This window comes from Acanthaster planci, linkage group LG02, assembly GCF_054643075.1.
Source record: "Acanthaster planci isolate LZ-2023a linkage group LG02, COTS_SCS, whole genome shotgun sequence".
In the NCBI taxonomy this organism is placed as follows: Eukaryota; Metazoa; Echinodermata; class Asteroidea; order Valvatida; family Acanthasteridae; genus Acanthaster; species Acanthaster planci.
In genome coordinates this window covers 12,297,914-12,315,296 of record NC_141778.1, presented here as the reverse complement: position 1 = coordinate 12,315,296, position 17,383 = coordinate 12,297,914, and the positions used below count along the sequence as shown (strand labels likewise).

General features: G+C 39.7%; 1 protein-coding gene and 1 long non-coding RNA gene across 3 annotated transcripts in view; one reads left to right on the top strand and one right to left on the bottom strand.

Moving 5' to 3' along the window:
- Positions 1-9,678: 9,678 nt before the first annotated feature.
- LOC110980408 (non-lysosomal glucosylceramidase-like) overlaps positions 9,679-17,383 on the top strand; it is a 29,054-nt gene continuing 21,349 nt past the window's right edge. Inside the window, exons 1-2 of one of the 2 annotated variants that reach the window (XM_022237051.2) lie at positions 9,679-9,829; positions 10,062-10,252. In XM_022237051.2, coding sequence (XP_022092743.2) covers positions 10,080-10,252 — 173 coding nt within the window. In that variant the 5' untranslated portion in view covers positions 9,679-9,829; positions 10,062-10,079. Of the gene's footprint in view, positions 9,830-10,061; positions 10,253-15,327; positions 15,438-17,383 lie in introns of those variants that run through there. The other variant, XM_087133588.1, reaches the window with a different exon arrangement.
- Positions 11,980-16,772, bottom strand: LOC147799900 (uncharacterized). Its single transcript, XR_015424497.1, has 3 exons — positions 16,397-16,772; positions 15,906-16,032; positions 11,980-15,235 (listed from the first exon to the last, which is right to left on the bottom strand). It is a non-coding gene; the product is annotated as an uncharacterized LOC147799900 (long non-coding RNA).

Below are 17,383 nucleotides of genomic sequence, written 5' to 3'. Positions count from 1 at the left end.
ACACTAAATTGTGTCTTTTAAATACATCTGTTTAATTGCTTATGGTGCTGTTATAGCCCCCTCAAGTGGGACAGAATAAGTCAGTGAGTGTCCAACATGGTAGCCATTAAGTAGTGGCGTACATGTGCAGCCAAACAATGGACACATCCCAGTAGAAGTATTATTGACAGTAATTGGTAACTGCATGGACAGACAGATACTAGTAAGATTCTATTAGTTCATATTTTGAAATGTTTGATCAATAGATAAGCTGGGTAATTTTAATAATGCGGATTTTACTTGCTGTTATGTATTAAACATGTTAAGGATTATAATACATGTACATAGTGTTTACACTTTTCTCTAGATCCAAAAGATTGAAATAAGGGACTAGACGTTTTAGAGTGAGAAATCACTCTGAACTCATATGGGTAGAGTCTTAAAAAGAACCCCTTCCAGTGGATACTTGATTAAAAAACATGGAACTACTGTATCTGTTGGATCAGAAATCGAGTTTGTCTGGTCACGAGTTTCAATCAGCAGGCACAAATTTTCATTTGGATAGAGTATTTGGGAAGAATGAAGGAATGGTCCACCAAGTATTTTTCTGATGATGTACGTGCAATTGCTACGCATGTAGGAAAGTGTGAGTACCTGTATGTACTATGTCTCCTCTATACTAAATATGGGAATTCTGGTTGTTTTCATTTACAGAATCATTTATAATTTGTAAGCATCCGAGCTTTGTTGTCAACCATGGATCCGGTGTGTACAATTAAACACAAGCGACAACATAAAGACATTGACAAGTTGACATGCTTCTTCTGTCAAAGCAGTGCGGGAGAACTTCGCGTAGCATCCATCGAAGGGAATGCCAGAGCATGTGAGGTTGGTCAGCAGCGCAGAAAACTTGCTGACACCAGATATGTGGATGTACTTGAGAGACTAGTATCTTTCTCAGAGGAAGACTTCATCGTACTAGAAATCAGATGGCACAAAACATGCTATTCAACATTCAGTTCTGAGGGCAAATTAGACAGATCAAGAAAGCAACGACAGGCTCATTTAGATGCATCAACAAGTGCTGACTCAGCCCAGTGTTTAGTGTATTCAGCCCCAACTAAACAAAGTTCTAAGTCAGCAATCAACTGGACGCTGCATTTTTTGCCAAGAACAACGCAGTAAACAGGTCCACAGTGTACAGACACTAGAAAAGTCGGCAGCCCTGACTGAACTTAGCAAACTGATGCTCATCCTGTGATGAGCATAAGACTTTCAGGCATCAGTGACTAGATTGCAGCTGAAGGCTGTTATCATCTTGTGTGCTTGAGGGAATTTGAGAGAAGGTCTTGAAAGGTCAAATCATTTGGTGATCCTGAGGAGTCGATGGAGGATGAATTTATGATGAAACTGTGCCGAGACTTGGGTGTAGGGTTGTCTCGTGGTCATGTTTACAGCATGAGGTCAGATACCAAAGTATGTGTGCTGAAAGGGGTACTTCAATCCCACTAAGATGTCTATCCCGGAGAACAACCTTCTGTGAAAAGATTCAACTTGTGGTTGGACAACAGGCTAGTACGTTCGTACCCTTAAGGCAGGGTTTCTCCTAATGTATCCTGGTGAGAAGTCTGACTTCATCGTTTCCAAGACCCTTACAAAGTCCCGTCAGCAAGAAGTGTTGTCTTCAGATTCAGAATCTACAGATGATGAAGAGGACACCATGATAAGGATCGCACAAGGTAATATCTTTCAAGAGATGGTTCATGTGGCCCTTAGAATCAGAGAAGGTGTACTTGACACCCCTGGGCATTGCAACACCTGGCAAGACTTTGACCAAAACATGTGGATGAGGTAACACCGAACAGCCTGTATCTGTTTCTACGCTTGCCTTTTGGGGGCATTGATGTGGTGCATTCAGGCACTGAGGAAGACAGCACCATCAAGCGAAATGTGTGCAGCATTACCCCAGACATTGTATACGCGGTTTCCAATAGGCGGAAGTTCACTAAGCACGTTGGCTTAGGTCTTGCGCTCTTCACCAAGCAACCCGCTCTGAGGCACTTGTTGACTTGTTTCATACTGCCAACCATACCATTGATATTGACACAGTGCGAAGAATTGACACAACCACAGCCCATAACATTCTTGAGAGGTTCGCCAAAAATGGCAATGTCTACATTCCATACAGTATCACAGAAGAGAGAATGATCCACTGCTCCTGTGACAACATTGACGTATTGGAAGCAACACTAAATGGAAAGAACACATTCCATTGCACACAGATGATGGTATGGCAGAGAGGACCAGCTCCACAACAGACTCCAGGGTCTCTAGACAGCAAGTGAATCCTGAGGTCAAGAGCTATCAAACCAAATCAGCTACAAGAGTTCCAAGGACTTGATCGTGCTGTCCTACCTTCAGGCCAAAGACCGTCACATCTATTCAGCAATAGTATAGAAATTGAGAAAGAGTGGTTCCACAACAGTTGTGATGAAAGTAAAATAGCAAGGGCTAAAGACTTAGCTTGGGTAGTGTCCCGTGTACATGATAACGGAGAGGAACAGTAGCCTATGCTCCTGTTTGGAGATTATTCGACGAGGTCACCAGTACCGTTGACCCCCTGTCACAAAAGCAGGGATGCTACCAATTCTTCAGGCACCAGCAGATGACAAAAATACACTTTCAACTGTGATCAACCGCTTCGTGAAAATTTCTGGACACGTTGGTCAGGAGTACACCATTAAAACAGCTGACCAGCCACTTTACAGTAGAGGTAAGGAACTTGTATGGGCCAATCCGAAGTTTGAAAAAGTAATTTTTCTCCTTGGAGGACTGCATGTCTGCTTCAACTTCTTGAAGGCCATTGGGCATCGTATGGAAAATGCTGGTCTTGACGACCTCTGGACAGAGTCAGGTGTGTATGCTGCGAACTCTACAGAGACCATGCTTGAAGGTAAAGCATACTACGTGCCGTGAGAGGACATCAGCTTTCGTATGAAGCTCTGTGGCACATCAAATGGTCTATGTTTGAATCCTGGCTTGTTGAAAACGATCACATACGTGATGCAGAAGTCAAGCAACATTCCCACAACGTGGCTGAGTTGTTCAAAAACAGCACTAGTTGTGACACTGAAAACCTTTCCAAAACAGTAAAGCTACCGTCAGACCTTCTGTATAAAGAAAGCATTCAGAACCTGATCAAAGAGTTCAGCAAGCACCTTGACGATCCCAGCTTCAGCCTATGGTCAACATACATGGAACTGGTACAAACCCTTCCTGGCTTCATTAGAGCTGAGCGAGGCGGTAAATGGATTCGTCATCTTGAAGCATTTGCAGCAATGCTGCCATTTATTACCACACAAACTATGCACGGTAGGGACACCTTTATATTTCGCAGATATGAAACTTCTGGATTAATGAGCACCGGAAGAACATGCCAAGTTTGTAAGTGGTAATTTTGTTGTGAAGAGATCACAAAGGTGCTTCAGCCAGGTTCCAACCGATCACGCCACTGCTGAGTGGATAAACAGAAATTGCAAGATGCAAAACGGTATCGTTGGCATCACACAGAATGATCAAGCCAGAGACAGATTTTGCATCACATGGTCAGGAAGGTCACGAATCACCTAGGACATACAACGCCTCCTCCACGTAGAAAATGACGAAGAAGAAGCTGCATTTCTACGGGCTGACCTTTGAAGAGCACAAGACAAGAGTTGATTTAGTGTTTGATTGGTACATAGGGGGAAGCTCTATCAAGGCAGTTACTAGGTCCAAACGAATGGGTAAAAGGAAACCAATCAGAAAACTCACTGACGGACGTCATGTACCACTCCAACATGTATGGAACCAGTTCATCGCCCTTGATGAAAACAAAGCTGACCTGGCAAGGTTGTTTTCGGAAGCTATCTTGGAGAGAGGCAAAGAGCTCCCTGGCATATATGAATATGTGACTGGAGGGGGGTTCTCCAATGTGACAACAGCAAGATCAACCAGAAAACAGAACATAGAGTTGCAAGCAAACCATGAAGAGGCCGACACAAGGATTATACTACCTGTGTGTGAAGCCGTCAGAAGTGGATATGAAAGAGTGCTGGTTTTCTGCAGGGATACTGATGTCTTGCTTCTCCTGGCATTTCCTCTCAACCTTAAAGGCGGATGTTTAGATGATTACAGGAACAGCTCAGAGAAGGAAATGTTACCCAGTATACGAGATTTCCCAATGACTCTCGCCAACTGTGAGAGACAACATTTTGGGTTTCCATGCCCTGACAGGCTGCGATGTAACCTTGTCATACACCAGGCACGGGAAAAGTCGTGCTGGAAAATCTTCCAGAACCATCCACAGCTTGTTGACGGAATTGGTCGTGATGGAGGTGTTGAGAATTTCGTTTGTCATTTGTATGGCACTCCAGAGCTGTTAACAGTAGATCAGGCTAGACTCCATCTTTTTGGAAAAGCCGAAGTAGGGTTTGGTGCACTGCCACCGACAAAGGATCGGTAGAACTTCACGCTAGACGTGCCAACCACTAAGCAAAAATCTGGTTGCAGGCTGATCAAGAACAGATCTGTGTTTGCGGCTTCAGCCTGGAAGTTGGAGTCAGGCTCCCTAAAAGCTGTTTGGACAAAGCTTTCTCCAATACCAGACGCCTGTGTTGAGCTTGTCACTTGTGCATGTAAATCGAAGTGCAGAAGTGCTCGATGCACTTGTTTCAAACAGAACATGAGGTGTACACCTGCTTGTGGATGTGATGCCTGTGCCTGTTGTAACCCAGCTGGCCAAGATTAAACCAATGCAGAGTATAAACAGACTACTTGCAAACATCCAGTGCATGATGTAGGTGCCTTTCTTTTATTTTTATATAGCAATTCAGCTCCACTAATCTTGCTTACTAAAATGTCAAAACCATCTATCATTTAAAATGAAATAATAGACGCAGCTCGTTTTTGTACTATTTTTTATAGAAAAACACTTGCGGTACCGTACCATCAAAAACTGAAGATAAACATACTAGAAAATCTCTTAACACTGGTTGTCAGGTGCATCTTCAGTTATACGTAGTAATACAATTGTACGTGCGTATCATAAACAAGGTTTAAACTATGAAATGTACATGTAAGTAAATTGTTTGGAAAAATACATGCTTTTTTCTTTATAAAAAAAGGAAATGCAAAAATGCCCTTTGCTCTGTCCTTAAGACAGACAAAACCTATAGTTTTCTTCCTTCTTCCTCCTCTTCTGCTCAAAGGCCCCTTTGTTTTGTGCATGTTTTTCTGTACACGACTTTAGTGCTTTTGCAACGTCGGATCTTCATCAAACTTGTACTTGTAGAACCCTTATGCAAAGATGGTCCTAGAAACATTACGTCATCAAGTGATTTCTCATAGATTTTTTAATATTTAGTTCAGCCCATTGACTGTACACGTTTTCGAGGCGCCATTTTAGTAACTTAGCAATCGTCGATCATCATCAAAGTTATACTAAGCAAAAACCTGGAAGCAAAGATAATACCAAAATGATTACGTTATGATGACGTCATCAAGTGATTTATTATTCAATTTTTGAGTATTTAAATTTTATGTTAATGTTGTAAAAATCCATATAAAATCAACAAAACTATGTTTGCGGCAAGTGCCAGAGTAAAATTGGGTCTTCGATTCATCTTGTGTGGGTCCAATCACGTGACCCTTCCTTCTGGTAGAAACCAGAAGTGGGCTTATTGTTTAAAAAGGGTAATAGGTATCAAGTTGTTTTCAACAGTGTTAGTCTGTTGGGGCACAGTATTCTTCAAGTCATATACTGATGACGTCACGTAATTGTCAAGCGACCTCTAACGACAGGCTAAAAATTCTGAAAAATGAATTTTGAATAGATGTCTGTGGCGGAGTTCGTCTGAATCGCCTGGGAATTGATGTAAGCGATGATCTTCATCCAGTTAACTTGTTTGAAATATGGGGCCGATGACGTCATCATACGGGAAGTTATGATTTCTTCAAAATTCGGTAAAGAATCATCTGTTAAAGATTGAAGCGTTAATTATTTGTTAGATAATAGCTAAAACTGTACTGCCCTCCTTAAGATGTTTCTAATCAAAATTTGGCAGCCAGCCAAACTCCCACTGACGAAATAATATATAGTCAGGAAATAGCTCCGCATGTACCTCTGGTGTTTTACTTGGTCACACTGGATGATGATGTCATTGACATGGAGTAAAATTGCGTATCAAACAAGAAAACACTACAAGCTATCAACACCACAAGCTATGAACACTTCAAGCTATGAATACTACACAAAAAGACACATGTATGAGTCTCTAGTCCCAAAATACACTGAGATTCATGGTACATATAACTAGTCAAACTAGTACATGTACATGACAGGATCTCACATAGCCCTTAATGCACATGTGGACCTATGGAAATGTCTATTTAACAGGCCTATAAGCGTAAAAAATTGCCATTCCATGAACATGTGGATCGCTTGGTATGTCCATATACTGTTGCATCCTTAACATGTGAACATGTGGGTATGTACATGTGTAAACAAAGTAAAGCCATCTAAACTACTTGAAATACCTCTTGATAAAGGATAAAAATGGAATAAACTTACATGCAATGCTTCACTGGGCGCTTTATACAGTTAGCAAGGAACGATAGGGAGATTTGTGCCCTGAAAATGTGGGAAAATGACGTGCAAATTCACTGTGAGAAATCTATTGTCTATGGACGAGTATAGAGCATGGTTCTCAGATTACCAGTCAAAAAAGGGCGCTATTAAGAAATACAGTGGAAGCTGTGTATAATAACAAAAACATTGAAGTCAACTGCATGAAGTGTATAAGTGATGAACTTCTTCACACAGATGATACACCCACAACGAAAACCCCCTTAAATTATTTGTGAATTTGAAAATCCCATTTGAATACTGTGCATTGGCTAAAAAATGTGTAGATTTGCCTGTCACATAGGTGGCGCACAGTGCGTAGGGCATATGCGCAGGAGTTGAAAAATTGCCAAGCACATGGTGGTGCAGAGAGCAGGTCGTATGGTATGGGACGCCAAAAGAAGAAATGTTTGCAATCTCTAAGCTGCGCTCTATCCGCGATAACAATAATGTTTTGTATTTGTATTTTGTCTGTAAATGTCTGATTGGGTTGAAACCGTGCAGCGGATAGTTAGGACGGGACGATTTATAAACAGAGGTTGACCTCAAGTGATGACAATGTCATCAGTCGACGAGTCACGTGACATTAAAGGTGCATTCTTTAAAATGTTATATCTCCTGAAGTGCACGTACAATTAAGTTGAAACTTGGCAGGTATTTTAAAGGGATGTTATAGATGAAAATTGATGTCATGTAATGATGACGTCATGAGATTATCATGTCACGTGACACATTAAAGGTGCACTCCTCGAAGCACTATAGACCTCTTTCATGGGGCAGCCATCTTGCTTTTCTAATATTCAAAATAATAGGACCAAACTGAGGCTGGAAGAAGTAATAGTCTGTTCCCTTTTATCAATATAAGAATTGTTATTATCAACGGTCTACGGGGGACAAGACAAACATGGAAGCATCATGATAAAGTCTATATCTCATGAAATACATGTCCGATTAGGTTCAAACCTTGCAGATATCATACAAGGGGAGTGCTTGAGACCAAATTGACCGGATATGATGATGACGTCATCTTGTGAAAAGTCACGTGATATTAAAGATGCCCTCTTCAACGCACTATATCTCGTGAAGGACGTATCCGATTGGGCTCAAACCTTGCATATCGTGAACAGTTCAGTCTTCATTTGAGTTCATTAAACTGGGTTTCTTTGACAGTTGTTTGAAAATCTTAAAATGCTAAAAAAAGCCCTGTGTTTTTCCATAAGACAAACGCCCAGAGGTCTAGTTTCTTTTCCTTTTTCAGACTGTCCCCATAGGGTTTGTACACGTCTTTTGCTTGGAAGGTGACTTCTTTAGTTTCATAGATCTGATTGATTTCAAACTTGGCCCGGGAAGACTTTAAAAAATATCTGAGGACGGTCCTGCTAGAAATGTGTCATGCCAACGTCATCACGAGATTAATTTTAGAATTTTGAATATTTAATTTTTCGCGATAGGGTTTGTTCACGTATTTCTACTACACACTATTATATCAATCGCTCTGTTATTCGATTTGAAACAAGAGTCAAAATATCAAGTAATAGTTCAAAACAAAATTCAGTTAAAACACGTGACAAGAACTTAAAGGAGCACTTGTATGCATGTGTTTTAGCCCATTGACTTCAGACATATTTTCAAGCCACCATTTTGATAACTTTGCAATATTTGATCGTTATCAAAGTGATAGCCAACCATGAACCTGATAAAAATTATTCCAAATGGATGACGTCATCATGACGTTATCCTCTGATTTATTATTGATTTTTCAATATTTATATCAGCCCATTAACTTTGTACGCGTTAAGCGCGTTTAAACACCTCCAGTTTTGTAACTTTGAGATCTTTGATCTTCATCAAAGGTACAGCCAACAATGACCCTGATAAAAGAATTTGGATTTTTGATTTGTGGATATTGAATTTCCCCCCATTGGTTTTGTACACGTTTTTCAAAGGTGCAGTCTTCATCACTCTGGTCAATCTGACTTATTCCATTTATGTACATTTGTAGTCCACCATGGAGAGAGTATCCCAGGACAAAATTGTCTAAATGACACCATCTGGGGTCCCGCGACATGAGATTTAAGCTGCAGTTTTTCTAAATAGGTTTCTACACGTTTTACCGATCATAATGTGTAAGTAGACACTAACTTTCTGCTCTTTATTTGATTTAAAATATACCCAAGAGTAAGAATATCAAGTAATATTTCATTTTAAAAATTCAGTTTAAACGTAAATCCCGTGACATGAACAGGTGCAGTATTTCAGCATGTGTTTTAGCCCATTGATTTGCAAATTTTTCAAGCCACCATTTTGGTAACATCCGGATGTTTCAAAGTTACAGCCAACAAAGACCCTGATACAAGAATTATTCCGGACTAATGGCGTTATGATGACGTCATCTTGCAATTTCTTAATTGAAGTTTGTATTTTTTTTTGTCATAGGTTTTGTACATGTTGTTTCAAGAGCCAGTTTTCGACACTTTTGTCGATGTGACTGACTGTGTATTAGGTTTGCACTCTTAGTCCAGCTCCAGAAAAGGTCCAAGAAAAAAATTGTCATAGCTCAAAATCAAATACTATTAGCTGACAACAGGAAATCCGAAACAGATCTGTGGTTGTTGTTTAACAAATACTACCTCTAGTTTTATTTATTTACTGTCTTATTTTAACAGGGTAGCGTTATCAGTCGTTAACCGACTGCTAGCCTTTAAGGGCCCTTTGTTGTTACAGGTATAAATAGCATTGCATTGCATAGGGTCACCGATTTATTTATGTACGTTTGTTATTTGTCTTGGTATTATATTTTAACGGTGGTGAGGATATTAATTGATACCTCCTTATTTGTGATGTGGCTTTTAAATTAATGAAGTGGTTTCCTAGATCTTAGCCTTTTTTTTTTATTAAGCAGCATCCATTTAGCCTGTGATTATAAATGCATTCCCCTGGTTAATTTTTAACCAAAGTGCCCCAGAACTTTGACCTGTTTGAACAAAGTCCACTGCGAGTGAGACCATGTCCTCTGCATGTCCAGTAAACCTCTCCATTAGCAGACCAGGAAGGAAGAGTGTATGTGTTTATAGGGATACATGCACCTTTCTCCATCTTGACGAGAGAAATCTGCCTTGCTAGAGTTTGCCACCTCACAGTCAGTGATCTTTAACCAGACTATACTGACATTTGAACCTTCTACAGGTACTTTTTTTTTTAAATAAATATTGAGTGTTTTCAGTTGACAGTTGAATCACTTATATTTTATCTTTCTTTTGTTTTCCCCATTTCTGCCTTTGCTATTTCGAATTCCTAGAAAGTGTTCTTTAAAAATCCCTTGTTAGGTTTATTTTATCCACAAGGAGAATTTTCAAGGGGACCCCAAATTCCTTCTTATTTCTTAAGTTTTGTTTTGTGCACATTTTTTTCTTTTTAGATTATACAAGCACACATTATGGCTAGTGAGACCTGGGAATCAGGTAACTCGATGGAGTTGTCCTTGGAACATTTTGGAGTGCCGGAATTTGGTTGGAGAGTGCCACTGGACTACGAGTTCCCAGAGAAATGGGGGCCACTAAAGGGACTGCGATTCTTTGAACTGATCAAACTTATCCCGACGTTCTTCAGGTAAGTACAACTGTACAATAATGTACACATGATTTAAATGACCAAAGGGCCATGTAATTACAAGCACCCCTGCCAGCAAAAAATTGAGGCTCATTTGCGTACTAATCGGACAAAACTGGGAACAATGGGGACCAAACGGACAACTAAACTATATAGGTCCCAATAGGGCAAACTGGGATTCGAATGGGGCCCAATTTTGTCCAACTGGCCCCCATATGGGAAATGCACCCGAGTATTTGGGGCCCAAGAAGGCATTCTGGGTAAACCTGGGTAAAATTGGGATTTACATGTGCACACACGTGGATTAAAGGAGTTGAACATGTAAAATGCCTTTTCACAACTAACTAGATGATCGTATATTGTCCAGAATAAGATGTCACCTTTACGTATAATTTCACATGCTTGTTCATAAAAAAATTAACTGGTACATTTGTAAATTGAGCATATGCAATAGGCACGTGACAATTTGTTTAAAGTGGATAGATTGAGGCATATAGTATCATAAAAAAAAGGTTCTGGAGATGGCTTAACAATGGTGTTGGAATTATTCTATTCCGACATGTAACGAATATCATGGCCAATTGGTTACATGTGAAAAAACCAAAAAGTAATGACCTCACATCGGCTACAATCGGGCCATCAGCGCCACCGGTACCACCAAAATCAATTTCACACCCTGAATTTATTAGGGTAGGATCATTTTGATGTGATGCAATATGCACTTTTTTTTACTTAACAAATTACCAGATTTTGAAGTTTTCACCACCAAAAAAGTCAAAGGTTTTCTACTAAACAGCTTCAGGAAATTGGGCCCAGGTTCATTCACCCAAAGATTAATCGCCTAACCTCCCAGCAAAGACAAAATGTCCGAAAACTTTTCACTTAGGTTCTGCATAGGTCACTTATGTTTTCGTCATACAGAACGTTTTTCAAACGTTTATAAAACGTTTTAATTTGCATGTCGGTTCATGAAGTGGTGTACACGCTTAAAAACGGGGTTTGTGGCACTGTTGAAAATACGTTGCGTTTGGAAAGTTTACAATACATGGTATTTAGAACGTTCAAAGAATAGCCTGGCTATAAGTATGGTTTTACTCTGAACATTATTTTTTACATTACATTAAATTTTCATTTGCATAATTTATGTCACTAGGCACTATTTTCATTCAGTTTAAATTGTCGCATAGAAAAAAACTCTGTTACAGTTGTCTTTGTCTTGAATCAACGTGATTTAGTGGTACAAATTCGATCCAACTTCTCAGGATTTTATATTAATTGGCAAGCTGCAAATTTAGCCGTTGTTTTGTTGTGGAGCTCAATGAACTGGATGTAGTCTTACATGTAAATTTAGAAATGAAACTAAAACAATGGGATCCCATTAGTTCGAATGGGCTTGGCGGATTTTATGTACTACTGCTTGTGAACGTACATTATATTATCGACAGTTTGTGGCCACAGGGTATAAATGTTCCAGCATTATGAGCAGGTGTACATGTGTGCAAGGTCAACTCAGCACAAGTTTGACACAAGTTTGGGGTTTGTTCTCAATATCAGGGAGCCATAAACACAATGGAGTAGCCTGGCACATCATGCTGAAAGCTGGGACATGTTGGAGAGCCTTTGGCAATAGAGACGAGCATTTCGTAATTGGACAGGAAAAAGGCTTGATAGTGTAACGTGTCTCTTAGGGTAGGGAGCCGTTAGCATAAAGAAAGAGAGTCATTGGATTGACTAAGCCACACACACTACTGTTTTATTCCGAAGAGTTATATACATCGTCTCCATATTTACAACGAGCAACTGCTGCTAGTAAGGCTGGATATTACTGTATTATCATTGGACAATAATCAGAGTACTGCTCGTCCAAATCTGAGCTATTTATTCGGGAGTGATAGATAGGTTATTCATGGCAGAGCTTTACACTCACGAACGGTCAAGGAGTTGTTACCCCCAAAGCTGCCCGCTCGGAATGATCGATGCTGACTGTTATTGTTGTTGTTTTGTTTTGATGGCGCTTTCAGCAACTCAGGCTATTTGCGCCAATTCATACACCCTATTAATTAATCAGCATCACATTACGGAGTTAGGACGGAGGTCCAGTTTTAGAGGCAGGAGGAAACCGGAGTACCCGGAGAAAGCCCGCGAGAGCGAGTGTGGACTGGAAACCAAATGCACTTAAAGCCTGGGCCAAGCTGCGACTCGAACCCGGGCCTCATTCGTACAAAGCGAGGAAAGAACCGCTACGCTAAGCCGCCCTGTCCGTCCGCCCGCCCGCTTGCCAGTTATGTTATGTTTTAGTGTATGATTTCAATAAGAATGCACGTTGTCTCCTCATAGTTTAAATGTTAATGTTGTACATGTATATAGATTTGTGTAGGCTCTTTACCAAGTCGGACCATATTTACCTATTATACAAAGTGCAGAAGCCCAGCAAAATTGAAGGGCAAGCTTTACAATTGTATATAAACTCCACTCTAGTTTAATTGTAATTTCAAAATTACAATTTGTTTTGCCACCCAGAACAAATACAAGCGCTTAAATCAAGCGAAGTGATAAAGCCTCATTTCCCTGTCAATTCTTGCAAATCACTCAATCACTTTTTGCATTAATTACATGTATAAGAATTTCAGGGATTGAATTATTTAGGGTATGAAATTTATGCTTTTGTGCTTACTTTATAAAAACGTGGCTCTTCTACGGCTAATTGCCAAGGTCTAGCCTCATTTACAAAACGTTCAATGACTGTTTCTGGTATGTACTAAAACGTTAATGGTAGTAAGAAGTTGGTTATAAATAAAATAAAAAACGTTACCACCACGTACCTTTTTAACGTTTACAAAACGTTAGTAGCATGCGACTTGGTTGTAACGTCCAAAATGCCTGTCCCGAACGTCCTCAAAATGTAACGTCACATGACAGCGGAAAGGAGGTTACAAATAAAAATAGAACCTAAGAACTTCATCGTTTAAACATTTTTAACGTTTATAAACAGTTTGACTTCATGTAAGTTGGTTTGTTGAACGTCCAATAGGTCGTCAGGAGAAAAATTGTAGGAGGAAAATTCGTAAAACGTGGGAAGTTATCGTGCTTCAAACGGCCAAATGTGTCCACATTAAGCCATCCTAAAAACGTTTATTTACAACGTTGTAAAAACGAAAGAAGTTCTTTCACAAAACGTTCTCAAACGTGAAATTGTTTGCTGGGAACTTTCACCTGAAAAGATTTTCAACATGAACAGGCAAACAGACTAGCAGAGAGACGATCGGTTTCGACTAAAACGCAGTCACCGTCAATTCCCAAACCTGATTACAAAGCATACGTTGCCATGCCTAACTATGATGTTTATATCACGTGACCTGAGACCCCGAATGGCCTGCACATGCCCGGTTATAACTGCAACATTGTATATTAGTAAATAAGAAACGCAGGAGGAAAACAAAGAGGAACTAATTAAATTCCTATCATTATCATTCTCGTTCTCCAATGTTGTGGGATGCCAGCCGATGCAGCTCGGTTCCGCTTTGCCCCCCTTAACAGTCCCTCGATCGGCTAATCCATGCAGTCACTGATGGCTGAGTCGATGGATCCGTCCAAGACGGATGCATGATCCTCGGTGTCTTTCGAATGCTTTCTACACAAAACAAAAAAAAGGTGCTTCAAGTGGAAGCTATGAGGATGATGTAAAATTGGGAAGAAGTTTTTTCTTCCATTTCTGCTCCCCTCCTTTTTTCTTCGGTCTCTTAGCCTTGTGTATCCTCTGATTATTAATGGATCCTCCCATATTTCCCCCTTTATCCTGTATAATGGGCTCTCCCGAATTCACCAATGAAAATGCAAGCTTAAGAACCATAAACTACACAACATGGGAACAAAAAAAAAGGACTTCAAGTGTCATTTGTAAATTAACATGTTGCAAATTGGCACCAAAACTCTTAATCTTTATAATCTTAACAATCATTAGGAAGTCCTCCCAGGCCTGCTTCCCAGCAAATACATTGGTGTTTTTAAAATGTGATAGACATGTTATGCCTAATGTGTTCATAATAGTCTACAAAAATGTTATCGTGACATGGTCTTAGAGACATTTTAATGACATTTTAATGATATTAAGGGATATTGTTGGCAAAACTTCTTACCAATGTCGAAAACAATGCCCATACTTTTCGTTAAAAATCACAAAGATGTCATGAAAATGTTTGTAAGGCTATATCACTATACCGTCATTTAAAAATAAAATGACAATATTGCCGTTACCACGTCATTTTCATGCTTCAACATCCTGCTAATTAAAACGTCTTAAGCATTTCTATAAAAACACATGAAGCTAACTTTCTCAAAACATAAGGGTACAAATGCGATGACTTCTATAAATAAGATAATGGACATATAACTTTAACAACATTTGTTTTCGCTATAATATTTTCAAATAAGTCATTTGGGAGACATTTTGTGGTAAATTTTTCAGCATTAGGGAGACATTGGCTTTAGGGAGACATTTCAGTGCTTCCCCATTTTCAAACTACCAGAAGGAGGCCGAATTTGACTGTCCTTATTTTGAGAGACGATAGTTTAGGGCCTATTAAAAATGAAAACATACAAAGTTTGGTTCAGATCAGATTGGGGAATATTAAATTATGGGACAGTAAAGTTGGAAAAATTTTGAGCACGTTCCTGTGGGAATGTCTCCCAAGTGACCCATTAGCGGTAATTCTAAAACCTGTTTCAAATATTTCGCAATAACAATTAGATAACATTAATTAAACAAGCCATCTATGTTGTAATAAAAATATTAATTCAAAATGTTTTAGTCACAACTTTGGTGCGGCCTTCAACGATTTTTGTCACAGCATTATGTGTTTGCTGAGTTGTCCCAGCTGCCAGTACTGCTAAAATGCAAACCCAGCTCATGAGTGAAGATTGAGCTCATGATACGCTTCACAAGGCTCTTTAAGCTGTTCTTCCCAGCAGACGAAGCTTTGTGACCTGGAACAAAGTGCACGCCAATGTGTACTTTACAATCGATGATAATTTTCCAGTTTTATACGATGGTATATATGTGGAATTTAAACCATTTAAAATTTGCCACTTTACGGAGACTGACACTGATTCAGTGAGTGTGGTGGTCAACTCATGTGTCACCCTCGATGAGTTGGAACCCACCAGGAATTGGTACTTGTACTGTGAGGTGAGATACTTATATCTTACGCTGAGCAGGAATACCTCGGGCCCAAACTAACAAAGGCGATCACAGGCACGTGCATGTACATCGAGATTACAAGATCTAAGCAGAAACTGGACGTAGAGCTGAACGTGGTCCGCACGTCCCATGCCCAATGCACTTTAAGCCTGCATGTACAATCCACGTTTGTGTTCCCCTTTGGAACCACAAGTAGGCCAAAATAATGTTCCCTGTCATGTTCCTGCTTGGACAGGTTTTGAACTGAACAAAGGGTAATGGTAGCATTTTAAGACCGTTGGTCTTTTAACACACACATATGGCATTACACATCTAGTGTGGAACAGTACAATTAGCATCCTACGATATTTTTGTGCTTAAGCTTAAAAAATAACCAAATGATTTGTGGCACTGGACAGCAGACAACACACATGGAAGAGAAATAACTCAAAATCTCACAGAAGAGCCATCACTTACGATTTTCTTTCTTGAAAGAACCGCTGTCCAAATCGCTGTGCTGCACTTGACCTCCACGTCGGCATTGTCTTCCTGAGCTTAGGGTGGAGCACCTCCGGCAAGCTGCCATTCTTCTATTCTCTCTTTTCTGGAAAATAAATTTGGGTAATCAAAGGTAATTAAGGCATTTGAACCGGAACTCGCAACTTAATGAGTGAAACTGCAGAGGTGATAAGCTGAGCAGTTTCTTCATTATAACTTACATAAAAAAAAGTTAATAAAAGTGAATTTTTGGCAGAGCTAAGACGGCCAAATAAATGTTTCTTAGCTCACACCTATTACAAGACACATTAAAAAAACCATGATGCCTTAAATTGAACAGCAACAGACTCCATTTCAGTAAATATACAAACTGCTGTACTATACAAGCTATACAAACTGCAGTCTATATCAACTTGCCACAAAGGAATACTGAAAATTACAATTTTTTTAACGATATTGCAACAACTCACCAAGGACAAATGGAGTGCTCATTTTCCTGAGATGAAGGTCGATGTAACACAGTGAACATGTTTGACATAAACCTGAAGCTTGCTGAATTTCAAAAAGACTTTGATTCACCACACGCCTACGCTTTCTCCACAGTGATCAACAAGTTAAATGATAGCTGTATCGTCAATTTTTCGAACAAAAGTTCCAAAGCCTAACTGTATTGAGAAGGATAGTCTGCAAGAAACAAATTAATGACAATACCAATGTTGGCCTATCTGTTTCGACTAATGTGTTTAATCATCCCCCTGACTGGCACTTTTTATAGGCCTAGGTACTACCAGCATAAGTTAATTAATTAATGCCAGCACAAATAACCAAAATCCTGAATTAACGAAGGCCTATATATAGCCGCTTTTATCCTAGGGCAAAGATCCCGCCTCAACACAATGACACAATGAATGGGGCATGTACTTGGCCAGCTCACGCGATACCGTTAGATATTTGCACACCATGCACAAGTGCAAAAAACACTGGGACCTAGCATGCACTTGATTAAGATTAATAACTAACTCGCACGGTCAAGCGTGTCGTGCTTCCAGTCATGACAATGGACGTAGTAGTAGTACTAGTGTGCATGTACATGTACATGTTTGTCCACGTAGGCTACATGTACATTTGCGCAGCGTTTGCCACATACTTTTATCCTATCTTCAGTTCAGTTGCACGTCGTGGTTTCCATGGGAAATCTGTTCATTGCCCAATAGGCCTAATGCTCTTTATCCTAAACAAACATACACAAGGTATTACTAGTATTAATTTAACTTTTTTTGGCAGAAATCGTGTACACAAGAAGATCAGCACAAAGAACGAATTCTGAATCTTGAGGTTTCGAAAATTAAGAAGGCAATGGGCAAGTTCCCCACTTCCCCCGTGGTCGGCACTGCCCATAAAAGTGCTGACTACAGGTCAAGGACCAAGATCACTCCTCTTGTTTCAGCCAATAAGAA